Source organism: Lepisosteus platostomus, chromosome 11 (genome assembly GCF_059453375.1).
Source record: "Lepisosteus platostomus isolate fLepPlt1 chromosome 11, fLepPlt1.hap1, whole genome shotgun sequence".
Taxonomy (NCBI): Eukaryota; Metazoa; Chordata; class Actinopteri; order Semionotiformes; family Lepisosteidae; genus Lepisosteus; species Lepisosteus platostomus.
Window position 1 is genome coordinate 34,442,820 of NC_142621.1, and position 15,958 is coordinate 34,458,777.

General features: G+C 40.0%; 2 protein-coding genes across 4 annotated transcripts in view; both read right to left on the reverse strand.

The window, feature by feature from the left end:
* The window catches only part of LOC148652525 (uncharacterized), an 80,135-nt gene extending 72,011 nt beyond the window's left edge, over window positions 1-8,124 (reverse strand). For all 3 annotated transcript variants that reach the window (XM_088599370.1, XM_088599369.1, XM_088599368.1), the window contains exons 1-4: window positions 7,980-8,124; window positions 4,536-4,835; window positions 2,101-2,433; window positions 1,047-1,373 (exon numbers count right to left, since the gene is read on the reverse strand). In XM_088599370.1, the coding sequence (XP_088455496.1) occupies window positions 1,047-1,373; window positions 2,101-2,433; window positions 4,536-4,827 (952 nt within the window). In that variant the 5' untranslated portion in view covers window positions 4,828-4,835; window positions 7,980-8,124. The remainder of the gene's footprint in view (window positions 1-1,046; window positions 1,374-2,100; window positions 2,434-4,535; window positions 4,836-7,979) is intronic.
* Window positions 8,125-8,281: 157 nt separating this feature from the next.
* LOC148652526 (sulfotransferase 2B1-like) lies at window positions 8,282-15,907 on the reverse strand. Its single transcript, XM_088599390.1, has 6 exons — window positions 15,624-15,907; window positions 13,644-13,855; window positions 12,459-12,585; window positions 11,084-11,178; window positions 10,380-10,560; window positions 8,282-9,625 (listed from the first exon to the last, which is right to left on the reverse strand). The coding sequence occupies exons 1-6, from the start codon at window positions 15,760-15,762 to the stop codon at window positions 9,504-9,506; spliced, it is 876 nt and encodes a 291-aa protein (XP_088455516.1). The 5' UTR covers window positions 15,763-15,907; the 3' UTR covers window positions 8,282-9,503.
* Window positions 15,908-15,958: the final 51 nt, after the last annotated feature.

Here is a 15,958-nt window from a genome sequence, read left to right on the forward strand (position 1 = left end):
AGATGAGAAACTTTCTTCCACACTGACCATCAACATAGGTGCCCCTCAGGGCTGTGTGCTTAGCCCCCCGCTGTTCTCCTTGTTTACCCACAACTGTGTGGCCAGACACAGCTCCAACTCCATCTTCAAATATGCTGATGACACTACCATCATTGGCCAAATCACTGCAAATTAGGAGACAGCCTACAGGGATGAGATCGGGAACCTGGAGGAGTGGTGCCTTGACAATAATCTCTCCTTCAATGATGGCAAAACCATAGACCAAGTCATTGATTTTAGAAAGCAGGGTGGGGACCACACACCTATTCACATCAATGGGGTGGCTGTAGATGGTTAGCAGCTTCAAGTTCCTGGGTACCTTCATTGCTAATGATTTAACGTGGTCCCAGAATGTAACTGGAGCTACAAAGAAGGCACAACAGCGCCTTTACTTTCTCAGACAACTGAAAAAATTTGGACCGTCTTCAACTGTCCTTACCACATTTTAAAGGTGCGCTATCTAAAGTGTGCTCACATGTGGTATACCATTTTGGTTTGGCAGGAGCTTGTTGTCTGACTGGAAGGCATTAGAGTGAATGGTCAGGTCAGCCCAGTCCATCACTGGAGTACAGCTCCCCTCTGTTTCAGACATTTTTACAACTTGCTGTCTCAGGAAGGCTGGAAATATCGCTAAGGATACCAGTCATCCTGGTTCCTCACTTTCCTCTCCTCTTCCCTCTGGTAAGCATTATAGGAGCATAAAGGCACGAACGTCCAGACTCAGAGACAGTTTCTTCCCACAAGCTGTCAGATTACTGAACTCTACCCCTACCTCTGGCTCACACTGATGTGTTCTTTTTTTCTCTAAGATGTATGTTATTTAACTTGTTTTTGCTGCTGCCGCTGTTCTGTGTTTTTGTATTTGGTGTTTCCTTAATGTCTTCTATAGGAGCATACATGCAAATAAGCATTTCATTGCACTTGAGCATATGACAATAAAATAAAGTGAACTGAGAATGAGCACTGTCAAGCCATCTGGCTGTGAAGCTGTTTCAGTGCAGCCTTACCTTTGGGCGTAGCTGCTACAGGCTGAGGCAGAGACACAGCAGGAGATGAACCAGTAAAGGCTGAAACGTCACTGGCACCATCTGTGTCCCACGAGGCTGAGGCGGATTTGCTTCGAATGACATAGCCACTTTCCTGCTTCACCATATCGACTATGTCGCTCATTGATGCCACCAAATCTTTAACTGATTTGAATCCCAACTTTCTCACAGAAAGGGGCTTTTGGTACCTGTAGTAAAAGTTCTTGCTGATCCTATTCACAGGGAAACCTCCTGGATACCTCTTGCACAGCCTTTGCAGCATTTCACGAAAGGCCTCTATTGAGCATTCTGGTGCAAAAGAGCAGAAACCCAAGTCACGCTGCTTCAAACTACTGCATTCTAAACTGTTACAACAATAGTTGTGTCACATAAGAAATCCTAACTGAAGTAGAACAACATATCCACAAAACCCCCACAAAGGTCCTGCCTACAGTATATCAAGGGTAGATCAGTTTATCTGGCTGGTGGAAACTCTTGACAAGCAATTGCTCTCAATTTTAACCTAAAAGCAAACTGAAATGATAAATTACTATGATTGACCACAACTGAAATGTTAAGTTGCTCTTAAGAATGCACGTGTTTTTAAGAGGAATCCGTTACTGGAGTAAAATCAGGTCACAGATAACTACACTGATGTTTTACGCCATAACTGAAGTCATCATTTTTTTTACCCAATACTCTTTGTGACCAGTTAAGTGAATTGAGAGTTAAGTTAACTGCAATGGTACTCTAACCCTATTGGACAGCTGAAGTGCCCTAAGGGCTAGACAGACACCCTACATTAAGAAACAGTAAACTTATTTAGGAAATGATTACAAACCATTTGGATTTTTTTCGCCAGTATGGCATTCTGTAAACTATTCAGAGGAATATGTGGAATTCTGAGTGACAGCGATATGGGGCAGGTGCTGTTTCATCAGAGCAACACTTCTCTAATGGGGTCACCCTACTTCTTGCTACAGTATATAACCACAGTAAAACAGGCGTCTACTGGACCTCACTGTTCAGTACATACCTCCTGCAGAGTCTTCGACTTGAGGCGGGCCAGGCTGTGGTGCTCTCAAATCTGCATGTTGGCTTTCAGGATCGTCAGGGGAAGTTTTGAGCACTGCATCATCACAGGGTTTTCCTATCAGAAGAATCCCACTGTCAGCGGGGACCATATCCCAGACGTCGGTCAGCTGCCCCGCCATCTCCTTCAGAGACTTGAATCCGTATTTCTTCAGGGTGAGGCACTCCTTATACACCTGGTTGTAAGTGTTGCACAGCCTGTGCAGTGGAATGCCAGAGGGGTACAGCCGGAACAGGCTCTGCAGACGCTCCCTGAGTTTGTTCAGAGTTTGACATTCTGGAAAGCCGAGAACAGACGGGTCAGGGTGTGATTCAGGAGTGCCCATGTCTCTAAAAGCTTACTGCAACATTCTAGACGTATCAGATACCGGTGAAGGAAAGCAATTTATTTTAAAACTCAAAATAAAATTCCTAACCTTGCTCACACATGGTACTACAGCATTTTTTTTTCAGTCCTGATGCAATGTCTAATGGATAAAGAGACTTGAGTATTAGTAATCAGTCAGTTTTTAGAAATATGACCAGAATCCTCTAGATCAGTGGTTCTCAAACTGTGGTACGCGTACCGGCAGTGGTACGTGGAGTACCGCCAAGTGGTACGCCAAATGACCCTGGAACTGTGTCGTGTGCGCAGAAAAATCGGGACGGGTTTTCATATTTTTTATTTTAATATGTGTCGAATACGCAACCTACGTACTATGATACAGTGCGCGCTAATACTTCAGTGGACACAAGAGATACTCTGTAATTCTATACCACTCTATAGGAATGCGTGCTACGGATGCAAGTGACCAATTGTATTTAAAAAAAGCTACTGTATCTCCAGCAAATAGGGAGAAAGGAGAATGTGCGTGATTTTGGAACTATGCCAACGTTCTAAACACAGGAATGCATAGAAATACGTGCTACGAACGCAGGTAATCTTGTGAGCACACGAAAGCACGATATCAGAAAAATATTTAAGAACTGTTCTAATTTGAGAAAAATACACAGAGCGTCTCTGTGTTTCGCTCCCATGCGCATGAAATAAAAACTTTAAATAAATACGGAAATAAAAACGGAAACGCGGAAAAATGCAAGCTTGCGTATTGCTAAAGCAGGTAAGCTACACTATTTTTAAAGAACCTTATTTACTGTTGGCAAAAGAGCTGACACGTATTATGTGTAGAGAAAAAGCTGCTAAACAGCTCGACCTGCTGCCCCCCTCCCCCTGAAAGACACAGTCATTCATAGAATTACTGAAATGAAGGATTATATCAAAAGTACACTGATAGAGCGCGTTAAGATGAGCAGATGTTTTTCACTGCAATTAGATGAGTCTGTAGTCGATTTGGCCAATTTGCTCGTTTACGTTAGATACGAGTTTGAGGGCATGTCCCATGAAGACTTTCTGTTCTGTAAACCGCTACCAACAGGAACTACAGGAGAGCACATATTTCAGCTTCTGAATGAATTTATCGAAGAGAATGGCCTCGACTGGATAAAATGCATATGAGTTTGTACAGACGTTGCTTGAGCAATGACAAGCCGACATAACGGTGTAGTTGCACGAATTAGAGAGGTTGCTCCAGAAATTAATGTACGCATTACAACATCCACCGCGAGACCTTTGCCATCAAGAAAATGCCTGACGATTTAATATCTGTTAGACTCGGTTGTGAATTGTATCAAGGCTCGAAAAATTAATTCACATCTGCTTTGCTCAACTAAACAGGCTCACCCCTCTCACTGAAATGGTGCTTTTTTATTAGTTGTTGTTAATGTTTTTTTTTTTCTGTAAAACACTTTGAGAAGCCACCTTTAAAGGCTCTATATCAAATAAAGTTTATTATTATAATATTTATTATATGTATGTGTGAGTGTGTGTGCACGCGCGCTCATGTTGGTCATAGAGAATTTCTGGGGTTCCTATGAGATGATGACTTGTAGGTGGTACTTGGATGCTTCAGTTGGATTAGGGGTGATACGTGGTCCAAAAAGTTTGAGAACCACTGCTCTAGATGCATAATTTGCATGGGTCATTCAATACCAATTATATATGGGTTTCCTGCACAGGCTTTCCTGGTCTTAATCTGGGCTGCTGGGCTGTTATCTGCAGCTCTGTGATCACACAGAGGCAGGCACAACTGGATCAGCACTGCTGATGGGTGGATCTTAGTTCACAAGGCCAATCTCAGCCTGCTGGATAGAGGTAAGATCTAGGAACTCACAGCCCCATCCCTTCCCCTTCTCCTGTTTGCTGTGTGAACGAGAAGGATGATCTGATTAACTAAGGCCTGCTAACAGTAGAGGAATGTTAAGTGGGGATCTGTGAAGCCTGTAAAGAGTAAAACTTGATTTAAAAGCACACTTAAAGTGATTTAAGAGTAAAACTCTAACTTGATTGGCTTGGTGGTGGAATGGCTGCTGGCAACTCAGGTGGACTGGAAAGCAGTGGTGTGAAGTCCTCTGGACTGGACGCGGGCTGTACCCACACCCCTTTCTCATCAAAGTGCAAGGAGACTTTGTCCAGCATCTCCTCAAGAAGGCCTTCCAGAGACCCGAAGCCATGCAGGCCGAGGTCAAGCTGCTTCTTGAAGGTCTGTCTGTAAACCAGTGGGATCTTCAGTATCGGGATACCCTCAGGGTAGCACAAGCAAAGGTGATGGATTTCTTCCTTGAGCTGCTCCATGATGTTAACTAAGTGAATAAAACAAGACAAACATTGAAATAATCCAATCTTTAACTTATACAACTGATCACACACTGCCCACTACAATCATTCTAAAAGCTCTCAGATATGAAGTGAGGTCCCACTCAAGAGAACAACAGTTATACAAAGATTTACGAATAAGTTTCTTTATACAGTCTAAATACTATACATTTAATATAATGTACATTCTACTGATATATTGGCATATGACATTAATCCATAAAGATAAGTGCAATATGTTCTTTTATCTTTCATGGTTAGTGGACAAGGGAGTTGGGAGAGATGTGCTCACTTTTGAATCAGGTACAGATTTAACATCTTTACTTTGTCTTGAGCTACACTGGAACAGGTAAAGGTTCGTTCAATGCTAAGAGGTAAAGAAACAACATTTCGGCTGTAGAACCTTCAGGTGCGAGGCAAAGAGGGGAAAGTAGCAGATAAATGAAGCATAGGAAAAAAAAGACAGAGTAAGTAAGAAGAGACAGGGAGCAGGGAAGAGTCGGGCATAAAGCCGGTGAAAATGAGTGTCCAAATTAAGGAAGAACAGGAGAAGAGTTGTGGAAAGCCTAAATTTGCGAATGAACAGAGAGGGTTTAGAAGGAAATGAGTCGGTCTTTGAGAGAAGGAGAAAGGTATGATCCAAGTTTAGGAATTATTTTGATTTTGGATGTCTTTCTGCAATAGTAGTTCTGAAACTGCTGTGTGAGTGCACAGACAAAGAGAGCAAAAAAATATCTTGATTGTTAAAGGTAAAGGGGGAACTATAGGTCTGGAGAGATCTTTGATCCTCACAGCTCTGACGTGTTGCCTGACGGTCTGCTAGCCTTCTTCCTGTCTCACCAATGTAAATGGCTGGGCATTTTCTGCATGACCTGCAGTGAATGAGGATGTTTGAAACACATGATGTCATCTGGGTGTCATGGAATGGTCCAGATGAGCCATGAATGTGGGTTGTATTGAATATTTGCAGATGATGCAGTGGATTCTGTTGCAAGGAAAAGTGCCTGGTGTGGATGGTTGCTGTGGGTGGTTAAGGGAGCTGTGAACATGAAGGTTGCAAAGATTAGGTGGTTGGCAATATGACATGATGGGGCGGTCAGGAAAGAGGGTTCCAGTGGAAGGGTCCATTTATAAGATGGGGAAGTTGTCATTGATGGTCCTGGGAATAGGAAGGGTGTTGGAGTTGTGAGCCTGGGAATTCTTATTTGGGTTGATGACCCAAGATCAATAACATGTGCTGGATATCCTCTATCAATGAAAAAAGAGTGCATTTTGAGGGCATGGTAATGGAAGACTGTGTCGTCACTGCATAGCCATTAGTGCCTGCAGACCTGCGAAAAAAAGGAAAGAACTTACACTGTGTGTGCAGAGGAAGGGGCTATCTAGCAGATAGCTGTCTGAGTCAGTGGGACTGTAACAGACAGAAGTTGAGAGTTGTGGGCAATTCATGGAGAGGTTCATGTCCAGAAACAGAGGAGTAGTGGAAGATATGATAACTGTAAACTTAAGGGATATGCGAAAGTTTGTCAAGTGATGCAAGAAATGCTCTAATTGGTCCTTAGAGCATATGACAGCACCGACCCAGTCATCAGTGTATCGCCTGTACAGGGGAGTGATAAAGCCGGTATAGGAAGCAAAGAAGGATTCTTCTACCCAGCCGACTAAAATATTTGCATAACTGGGTCCCATCCTCGTGCCCATGGAAACTCCTCTAACCTGCTGGTAAAAGAGGTTATTTGAAAGAAAAGACATTCAGTGTGAGGACCAATTCCAAAAGGTCAATCAAGCCACACTGTCCTATCAAATTATTACAGACAGATACTGTATGCTGCTTAGGAATTACCTATCCTGTCCACAGCAGTGAGAGTGGCACATGTAATATGATTCTTCGGTCTGTAAAGTAGTATCATATCCATCCTTTTCTAGTCAGTGTGAAATGATGCTCATGTACAATACGTGCCTTCACAGAAGTATGCCATTATAGAAGCGATTATAACTGTTAGCATCTGTCCCACATTTCTCAACACCTAGTGGATTCAGTGCTGGGATGTTAGAGCTGCAATTGCCACTAATGACTAATTGGTAGACCAATTTACATTCAGGTGTATTTCTCTGTATTTTGGCATGGAAGTACATATACATGCAAGCATAACAAAACAATTTCTAAAGTACAATTAATGTATTTTTATCATTAGTTACTGGAAACCAGGAATGTGAGGATGGATTTAAAGAAGATAGCTATCTGAGGACTAATATGGAAAACCTGAAGCCAGTATTCTTGCAAGACTGAAATCATATGAGCATGTAATCAATACTGCTAAAAGATCAATACTCTTACACCATGTTTCAGTCATTCTACTGTATGTCTGAGGTCGTGAACATTAAGCCCAGAAGATGTTACTAAAAGAATGGCTGTACTCTGCACAGGTCTGATTTTTAAAATCACTCTCGGATCTCTCGCTGAGTCTGTGGCGAAAATAGTTGGCGCCCTGTGTTTAGTTTGTACTTCTACATTACCAGTTTGAGAAACCGATAAAAGAGCATGCCGCTGTTTTCGCAACAGATGTTCTAGAAGTTATTGGTAGTATTTTTTTCGGTTTCCTTTAACATTAAAGGATCATTATATTGATGACCTTAAGGATAATAAACCAGTTTATCTGTGAACATGAAGGCTGCCCTTTTGGATTGGAACTAAAGTCCAACACCGGTTTTACAGTCGGTACTTAAAACATCACATAACTTAAACGTCATTCCACAACCCTTTTCATTACTTTTTCAACGATATTATAAGAACGTCTTCTTTTTGCAAGTAGCGTTTATGTTTTTAATTAAAGATGTCTGTTGCGTTGCACATTGACTATTGTCCTCGGTTAACTGCTAAATAAATCCCACAGCATTAAAAGATACAATTTCAGATTAAAAAAAACTAAGTGCACCGCCACGTGCTTAATATCAAACACTTCAAACCCCCAATTCTCGTATAAAACGATCAGTACTGTAACATCGCGCATCGTGACAATTCATTCTCCTTCCACAGACACAACAGACTAGTGAGATTCTAAATGTCAAGTCTACAGAAAAAAAGGTTTTTCCAGTCACACACAGAGGGGGGCAATTTACAAATGATGTACCTTAATAATCCGGAATGATGTGCACATTAGCTGTTTGCATCTTTATTGCACGAAGAGAGTTGAATTTTCCTTCTTCCTGTTATGTCACGAAGGGGGAGTTACATATATTAGGAGTCGCTATTTTACCCAGCTCTGTTTGGCCAGCAGAGACATGTGGTTAAGAATAGGTGTAGGATGCACAGAAGGCCGAGGCGTAGCTGTCTGTCCCGGAACGAAAAAGTTGGGTTGGGTTGAGTTTGTCAACTCCTCTTGGAGTCAGAATATTTTTGCATTCAAAACAAAAGATTCGGTTCTTTTAGCCGTTCGGTTTACGACTTTTTATTGTACCATTACGTACTGTACATGTTGCTCTTATCCGAACCAGGTCCACAATACCTTTTTCTTTGCAAAAGGACGACCAAACGTGTACACAATATTCTAAATGGGGTGTTCCAGTGTGATCTTTTAATAAAAAAATGGCACAACTTCACTTCATTAACATTCTAAGCTTTTAACCATGTATATAAAGACATTTTATTTATTTCTCCCCCCTTACAGTGCCTAGACTAATCACTTTCATGTTTTTTACAGAAGTAAAAAGCCCAGGGCTTCCCATTTTTTATTTATCATCTACATTTTGCAGCATGTAACACTCAGCACTTCCCTACTTGAAATTTAATCTGCCAGGTTTTAATGAGCAACGTACTAATTTGTTATGAATATAGAATATACAGTAACATATATATATAGCATGAATACATGCAAAACTTAAATGTCCTAATTGAAATAACATGTTATATTTAATTTGTAAACATATTCTAATTACAGGCATTTGTAATATGGCATGTAGAGGACTACCTTAATTAATGAATATTTTTTTACTTTTCTTTTGATTATGAAAATTAAACACAAAACAAGTGGCATACAGTACACTACGATATCATATAAGCTTTCTGGTTTAAAAAAGACATTCATTACATTTACGGTGACAGGTAAAGAATAATGAAAATTTGTCACATGCACCTTATCTGTGTTTGTAAACTGACCTTAAGGACACAATGAAGTCAAGCTCTCATGTGATTCCAATGTACATTAATGGAATAGAACAGCTGAGCAGTTTGCAGGTGTAATAACAAACAAGTTACAGCTTAATTACAATTATTGTGAATTCACAGTCACAAATTCACATACGGTTCACAGACAGTCCAGAAATGTCATTCGGTTTTCTTACTCTGTTCCCTAAAGAATGTATTTCCTCTTTGTCCAGTATTGAGGTCTCTTAATATTTAAGTGTCACTCTGTAGAAGACGTCCTTTATTGGGAATAGCTCCAATTCAGCTTGTGGGTCATAATACACCATGTACTGTAATGTAATGTGTAATGTGAACAAATGGAAAGAATATATTACTTGGGTTTAGGTATAATAGACATGCAGAATGGAGTATTATACTGTATTAGATATATATTAAACAGGTTAGTAGGAAATAATACTTTATATTACAACAGCTAAAGTGTGGATTGCTAACAAGCTTCTGTTCACTGGAATCAGTTATTATTTTCATCCCACATAAACTTGAAATTGACATCCTTCATCTTGTCCTTGTACACAAAGTCAAACAGCTCTGCTTGGGCCACTGTGAAATAGTTCTTCCAATCGCCACATATCCCTGAGAAAGAAACAAGCATTATTCAGTTTTGTTTAGGAGCACTGACAGTTGTTACCTTTGAACTGCTTGTTGAGTGGACAAGCCCAGCACACCAAAACCAGCCTCCCATTGTACAGAATTCGAATGACATTGGGTACCAGGGAAGTGAAACCATCATAACAGTCTCATCTTATTATGGGACCAGGATCTAGCAAGATCTAGCATGTCAACTCCTCCTTATTAAGCAAATAACGGATTTACTTAAGTTCATTCTGTGCTCAGATGGAACACAAATTGTGGCTCTTCAGGACTGGAGTTACAGAGTCTGATTAGCCTTAGGCTGATTCAATCTTATCTAAACATTAGGAAGCCTAAGATCAGTCCTAGGCTGTGTGAAACCATCTCTGAGACCTTGTTTTTATGTTATAAAAACTTGTTTTTATGTTTCATGTATAAGGGCCACACATGGCCATCAAACAGGCCATTTATCTTTCAAGTTCTACCAGTGGCGCATGCACAAAAAGAAATTAGAGATTCGAGCACAAAAGGAAAAACTGAAACGTTTAGAATCCTTTAAATCTTTTATAGAAGATCTAAGATCTCTGATATATGTATTGATGAGAGAAAGGATATTGAGTGAGGTTAATATAATTCTACTGTGGAGTAATTTAGAATTTAGGTCCATGTACTAAGGAAAGATATTGTAACATAACCATGTACAGTACTACTGTATGTGACAGAATTTTCTCCTGATGAGTCTCAAAGCTCAGGTTACCTTTTCTGAGAAACTCCGATTTTTTCTGATTCATGAACTCTTCTGGAACAAGAGAGTAATTTGACATCTTGTTCTGCTTCATGTTCTTGAACGTGCAGTGATCAGCTATCTTCTCAATCAGCTCAGTGCTCAGGGATTTTCCAACGAAATCAGAGATTTTGGAAACAGAGTCCTTCAGATCCTGGGAAGACCAGATCACAGAAAAGGTGTCAGTTGGCCTTTAACTGAAATCTGAGTAGAAATGCAGTACACACAAATGTACTGTTACAATGTGGCATTAGTCAACTGTGATTCTCCAAGGGAAGACAAGTGTTTGACAGTGTCACTGCATAATTTTCACAAAGAAAAGTTTTGGTGAAACATTCTTTGCTTTGTTCTCATCTGTGTTTTTGCAGTGCCATCAGTGAAAGACTCACTGCTCCACCAACTGGCACTACATCTGCTGTTTGGCCAAATGCAGCTCACAGTGTGCTGAAAGATGAACAATCATCTGTGGCAGGAGCTGCCTGCACACTGTTGGAGCTGAACCTCTATGCCCAGGTTTAAACAAGAACCAATTCCAATTTCGGAGGGTAAATAATTTAAAATTGGTCATATCTTAAGGAATTAAAACATAATCTATTATTTATTTTCTACATGTATATCCTACTGCGATTAATTATTCTGTCCATTCTTGAGCATATATTGTAAAACTGGTGACATACCCAAATCATTTCCTCATATGTCATGTACAATATGCGGTCCTTGGCTTCTGCATTAAGCCATCCTTTCACATGATCAAACCATGAGCCAAACATCACTGAAAGAGGGAAGAGAACAGTGGCATCAAGGGTCACTTAGGGATTCATATTATTAAACTAAAAAACTGTATATTAAACTAAAACTTTAAAATAAGTGCAACATCATTTAGTTGATCAGCTCAACATTTATTTTTCTGTTCATTGTTATACTGTATAATACTGGCATCTTAAACTGATTACTGACATCTTAATGAATATCATTTTGGGTCTAGTTTAATGTTTAATTGTTTAAAAGTTATATTTTTCTCCATTTCATAGTTATTTTTCTTTGTGTGAAGAATCATGTCTCTTTTTGAATTTTTGGAGGACTCAAATACACCTGTTAAATCTGCTGGGAGACATTTGTACTCGAGTATAATGAAAATGGTTGGACCAGGTTGAGACTGTCACATGTTAACCCCTAGGGGACTGCCAACTACACACTAACAGTGTGTAGTTTTACACACTGTTAGTTTCATGCTATAAGTTGTAAATAGAATGTGGTACAGTACATGCTGCACCGAAACGTTAATTGTGTCGCTCTTATTAGAGTTGTATCATTAAATGTTACATTACAAAAAGCATAAGTAAATAATAAATAATTAACCAACACCATGTTCTTTGAACCCAGCCAGATGATGCAATTACCTTGATGTAACATTCATGCACAACATTAGCCTTCACAATGGACCCTGCACTCTTTAGATATCACTTATACTGTAGATGTAGGAACTGGTTGTACCAACGAGAACAGACTGTAACAACAGATTGCCTTTAAGCAAAATACAGTACCTTTGGAAAATATTGCATGCCTTTTACATACTATAGCACATGACTAGGAAAGGAAGACTTCTCCCTATATTTTAGAACTCTAATGACTATAACCACAGTCTATACTGCCCCAAAAATGGAAACTATGCATGGAGCAGTAAAGTGCTACAGTATATTACTTAAATACATGACATATACTGCCATAATGATGGCATCACTGTTGCTTTACACATCTTCCAAAACAGTGCAGGTGAATAGCAGTACCTACAGCACTGAAGACCTGAAACAGATCAGCCTGCAATACAGTTGGATTCCTATTTCCACCCCCAAAGCATTCACAGCTCCAACATGGAGCTTGTACTTTTACTGACTCTCTAGATTCTTTTATCTCTTATACTGTATGTTAAGCCTGCATTAAAAAGTCCCAGTTTTACTTCATCACCATTATTGTTTAGTATTAGTTCCTTTCTAATGTGTGACATTTGTATTTCTGTGTTCACTGGACTATCTTTTTATAAATGGATTGTACCTTTTCCATCCAGGAATTTTGTGAGGAACTCATCCCAAGTCCCTGGTTTCACCAGATAAGATGCCATTCCATAATAGTGGTAGGAAGAAGTAAAGACATCCTTTGGGTTTCTCATGACATAAATAACCTGGATTTGTAAAAGAAGAGGTTAGGTTTTCTTTGATAACTTTTGTATGTTGTTCTGTCTAAACAAAGCAGTGGATTTAGACTTTACCAACTTTAGTCTCTTAGCTGTGAATTCAATACAGTTTTATTTAGGGATTATGGATACACACAGTGCTATTGTTGTGCTCCTTACAGACCTTCCCTGAAGTTACATTGAAATGTAGAGTATTCTTTTTATGTATCTTTCTTGACACTTCAGCTGCCTAGCCTACCCAATCATGAGTGAAATTATTTCTACCACTTGAACACAACCATCTAGAGCACACAAACACAAAATCTTTAACACAAAGAGGAGTGTCTGTTTCTTATCTGGACTTTAATTTAAACCAGATAAACCAATTGTTTAGACTTACAGTATATAGTGCTTACAGTATATATATATATGCTGGACACTCCACTCAAAGCGCTTTACAGGTAATGGGGACTCCCCTTCACCACCACAATGGCAGCGTATCACACACTGTATGTTCACCGCACACCAGCTATCAGTGGGAAGGATAACAGAGCCAATTATTAGGGATTATTAAAATAATTATTAGGGATTATTAGGAGGCCATGATGCGTAAATGGCCAATGGGAAATTTAGGCAGGACACCGGGGTTACACCCCTTACTTTTTTCAAGAGACACCCTGGAATTTTTAATGACCACAGAGTGTCAGGACCTCGGTTTAACGTCTCATCCAAAGGATGGTGCCTTTTTACAGTATCGTGTCCCCATCACTATACTGGGGCATTAGGACCCACATACACAACAGGGTGAGCTCCCCCTGCTGGCCCCACTAACACCTCTTCCTACAGCAACCTTAATTTTTCCCAGGAGGTCTCCCATCCAGTTACTGGCCAGGCTCACACCTGCTCAGCTTCAGTGGGTTTCCGGTTGTGAGTTGCGGTCATTGCAATTTAATTTCTTTGTCCCATAACACAGAGACATTTTAATTTTTTTCCAGAGTAGATAAATCCTAGGTTGCATCTACACTTGCAGCAGCAGCACGGCAGTGTCTGAAGGTCTCCTACTGTACCTTAGGCTTGTTCTGGAAGTAGGACTGGGGCATCATACTGTAGTGGAGGTGGGTGGCAAACATGCGTGGTGAGGGCCTGTTCTCCAGGTTCAGGACCATGGCGCGATGCTCCTCCAGCCATGGCACGCGGTCCCAGTTGGGAACGGACTGCACGACCGTGAAGTCCCCCTCACTCACAACCAGTGGCAGGATCTCCTGCATCCATGTAGTGCCTGCGACAAACAGCCACATTCACATGATACCTTCAGTGGATCTGAAGCTTCAGTAATTGTGAACCCTCTTTATAGTTTACAGAATTTCAAATTAAATTACTAAATAGGATAAAACATCTTCAGTCAGAGCCATGATCATCAGTCTCAAATTGATCACCCACAGGTCATCAAAAGGCCAAGCAGTTTCACAATCCACACTGCAAAATATTTTCAAGTGATTTTTTTATCAAGCCCTTTCATATGGAAACCATATTTACAGTACAGTTGTGTTTCGGAGGTGGATGATCATGATGGTGAAGGTATGTGGACATGCAAGCATCTAGAATATTTTATTTGATATAGACAGGAAAAAAATAGTCTTTCAAATTCATTGAGTTGTATTATTCCAGCAAGTACACCCTGAGCTTTGTTAGCAAGTATAAAATGACTGACACATACTTGATCTGCAAAGACAAAGTTGCCATTTTAAATAATTACAGTATTAAACTACATTACAAAATTAAACCCACCCAAAGTAAGATAACTATCTAACACTAACGTCAGTGAGATTGCACAATAGCAGTGAGTGTTCTAGAGCTATTTAACAATATTAATGAGCATCTCATCAAGAAAAAATATATATAATTCTCTATATATTCCATTTTCATTGATGACAGTACTGATTTCTTTGACAGTTTACAGCCTGTGATGTTTTTGAGAGATGTTGATGAAAGCTTGTGAAATGTGCAGTAGACATTTTTTGTTGTCTCACAGAAACACTGGAACAAGTCTGCTGTGGCATTTATTAACACATTTAACCACTGACAGGGCCCCAGCAATGTGAAGTGGGATATTGCACATATCCAGTACTTCAATATTAGTATTCAAGCCTGTTACAGAAGGTATTAGAGTAGTTGCTGAGATCTGTTGACTCAGACCTTACCAAAAACCCCAAAACATAAAACTGGACAAACCCTCAAAGGCTGCAAGCAACACCACAAACAAGTAAACTTCTGTTGCATATCAAAAGACCGGGCAAATGCCCAGTAACATAGGCAACAGAACAAGAAAAACAATTTCTGCTGAATATTAAAGAAAAGGACAGGAAGTACTGTAATTACCTATCAAAGAACAGAACAAGCACTCAAATTGTGAAAAAAAAAACTTATTTCTGCGCCTCTACTGTGAATGAAACCTGAGAAACCCTTGCAGTGTGTTTGTTCTAAGGCACTGCATTATTGTACTTATTGAGCTCAGTTTGCACAAAACTGTCTCCAACTTTTCTTGTGAAGAATTTCCCACAAAACTAATAACAGCAGTGCAATGAAAATGTACAAGACTAAGCAAACAACACTCACTGTGCAGTAAAATTAAGTGTCATTTCCATGGTTGTAAAATGTGTAAACTACAACTGCATAAGGGGCTTTCAGGACAGTTCCATGCTAACTTGAAGGAAAATTAATTCAAATATGGTGACTCCCTTTACTTCCCTCAATTTCCTTGGCAAAGCAGGAAAACTCTTGGTCATGAATCGGAGCCATCTTCAATTACAGCTTGGAAGAACAACAGTTTACTCTCTTGTATCGTACTAAGAACCAGATCAGCGTGTCTCCAGCATTGTCAGATAGATAGTGCCGTACTAGCTACAGTAGTTCACTACCAACACTAGAACGGGCATTCGTGTACATAAAAAAAATATTACTGGTCCCTCATGTTGAGATTATAGCAAACCATTATAGCAAATTTGTGTGTATTTTCTACTGTTTAATGAAGAATGTTTGAAACTTACCAGATTTAGGATAAGTCACAATAATTATGTCGTCGCTACGAAACGTGAAGTCCTCAGCATATTTCAAGCTTTCTGTGGGGTGCAATAGCTTTGGCACATACACCCCCTTGTATACTGAATATAACTCTTTTTCCGTCATCACTTCTGAAAGCAAGAGCTCCAGTCCGTAGGCGAATGCTCCAGCTACTGACAGGAGGGAGGCCTCCCTAGGTTTTGACTGTTTTTGGGCTGTTTTCCAGACGCCTAGGGAAATTCAAGAGTAGGCAGGACCAAAAGGCATTATCTTCCTCCTGGCACTGATTTTAACTGTGAATTTCCATCGAAGTGGTGATAAA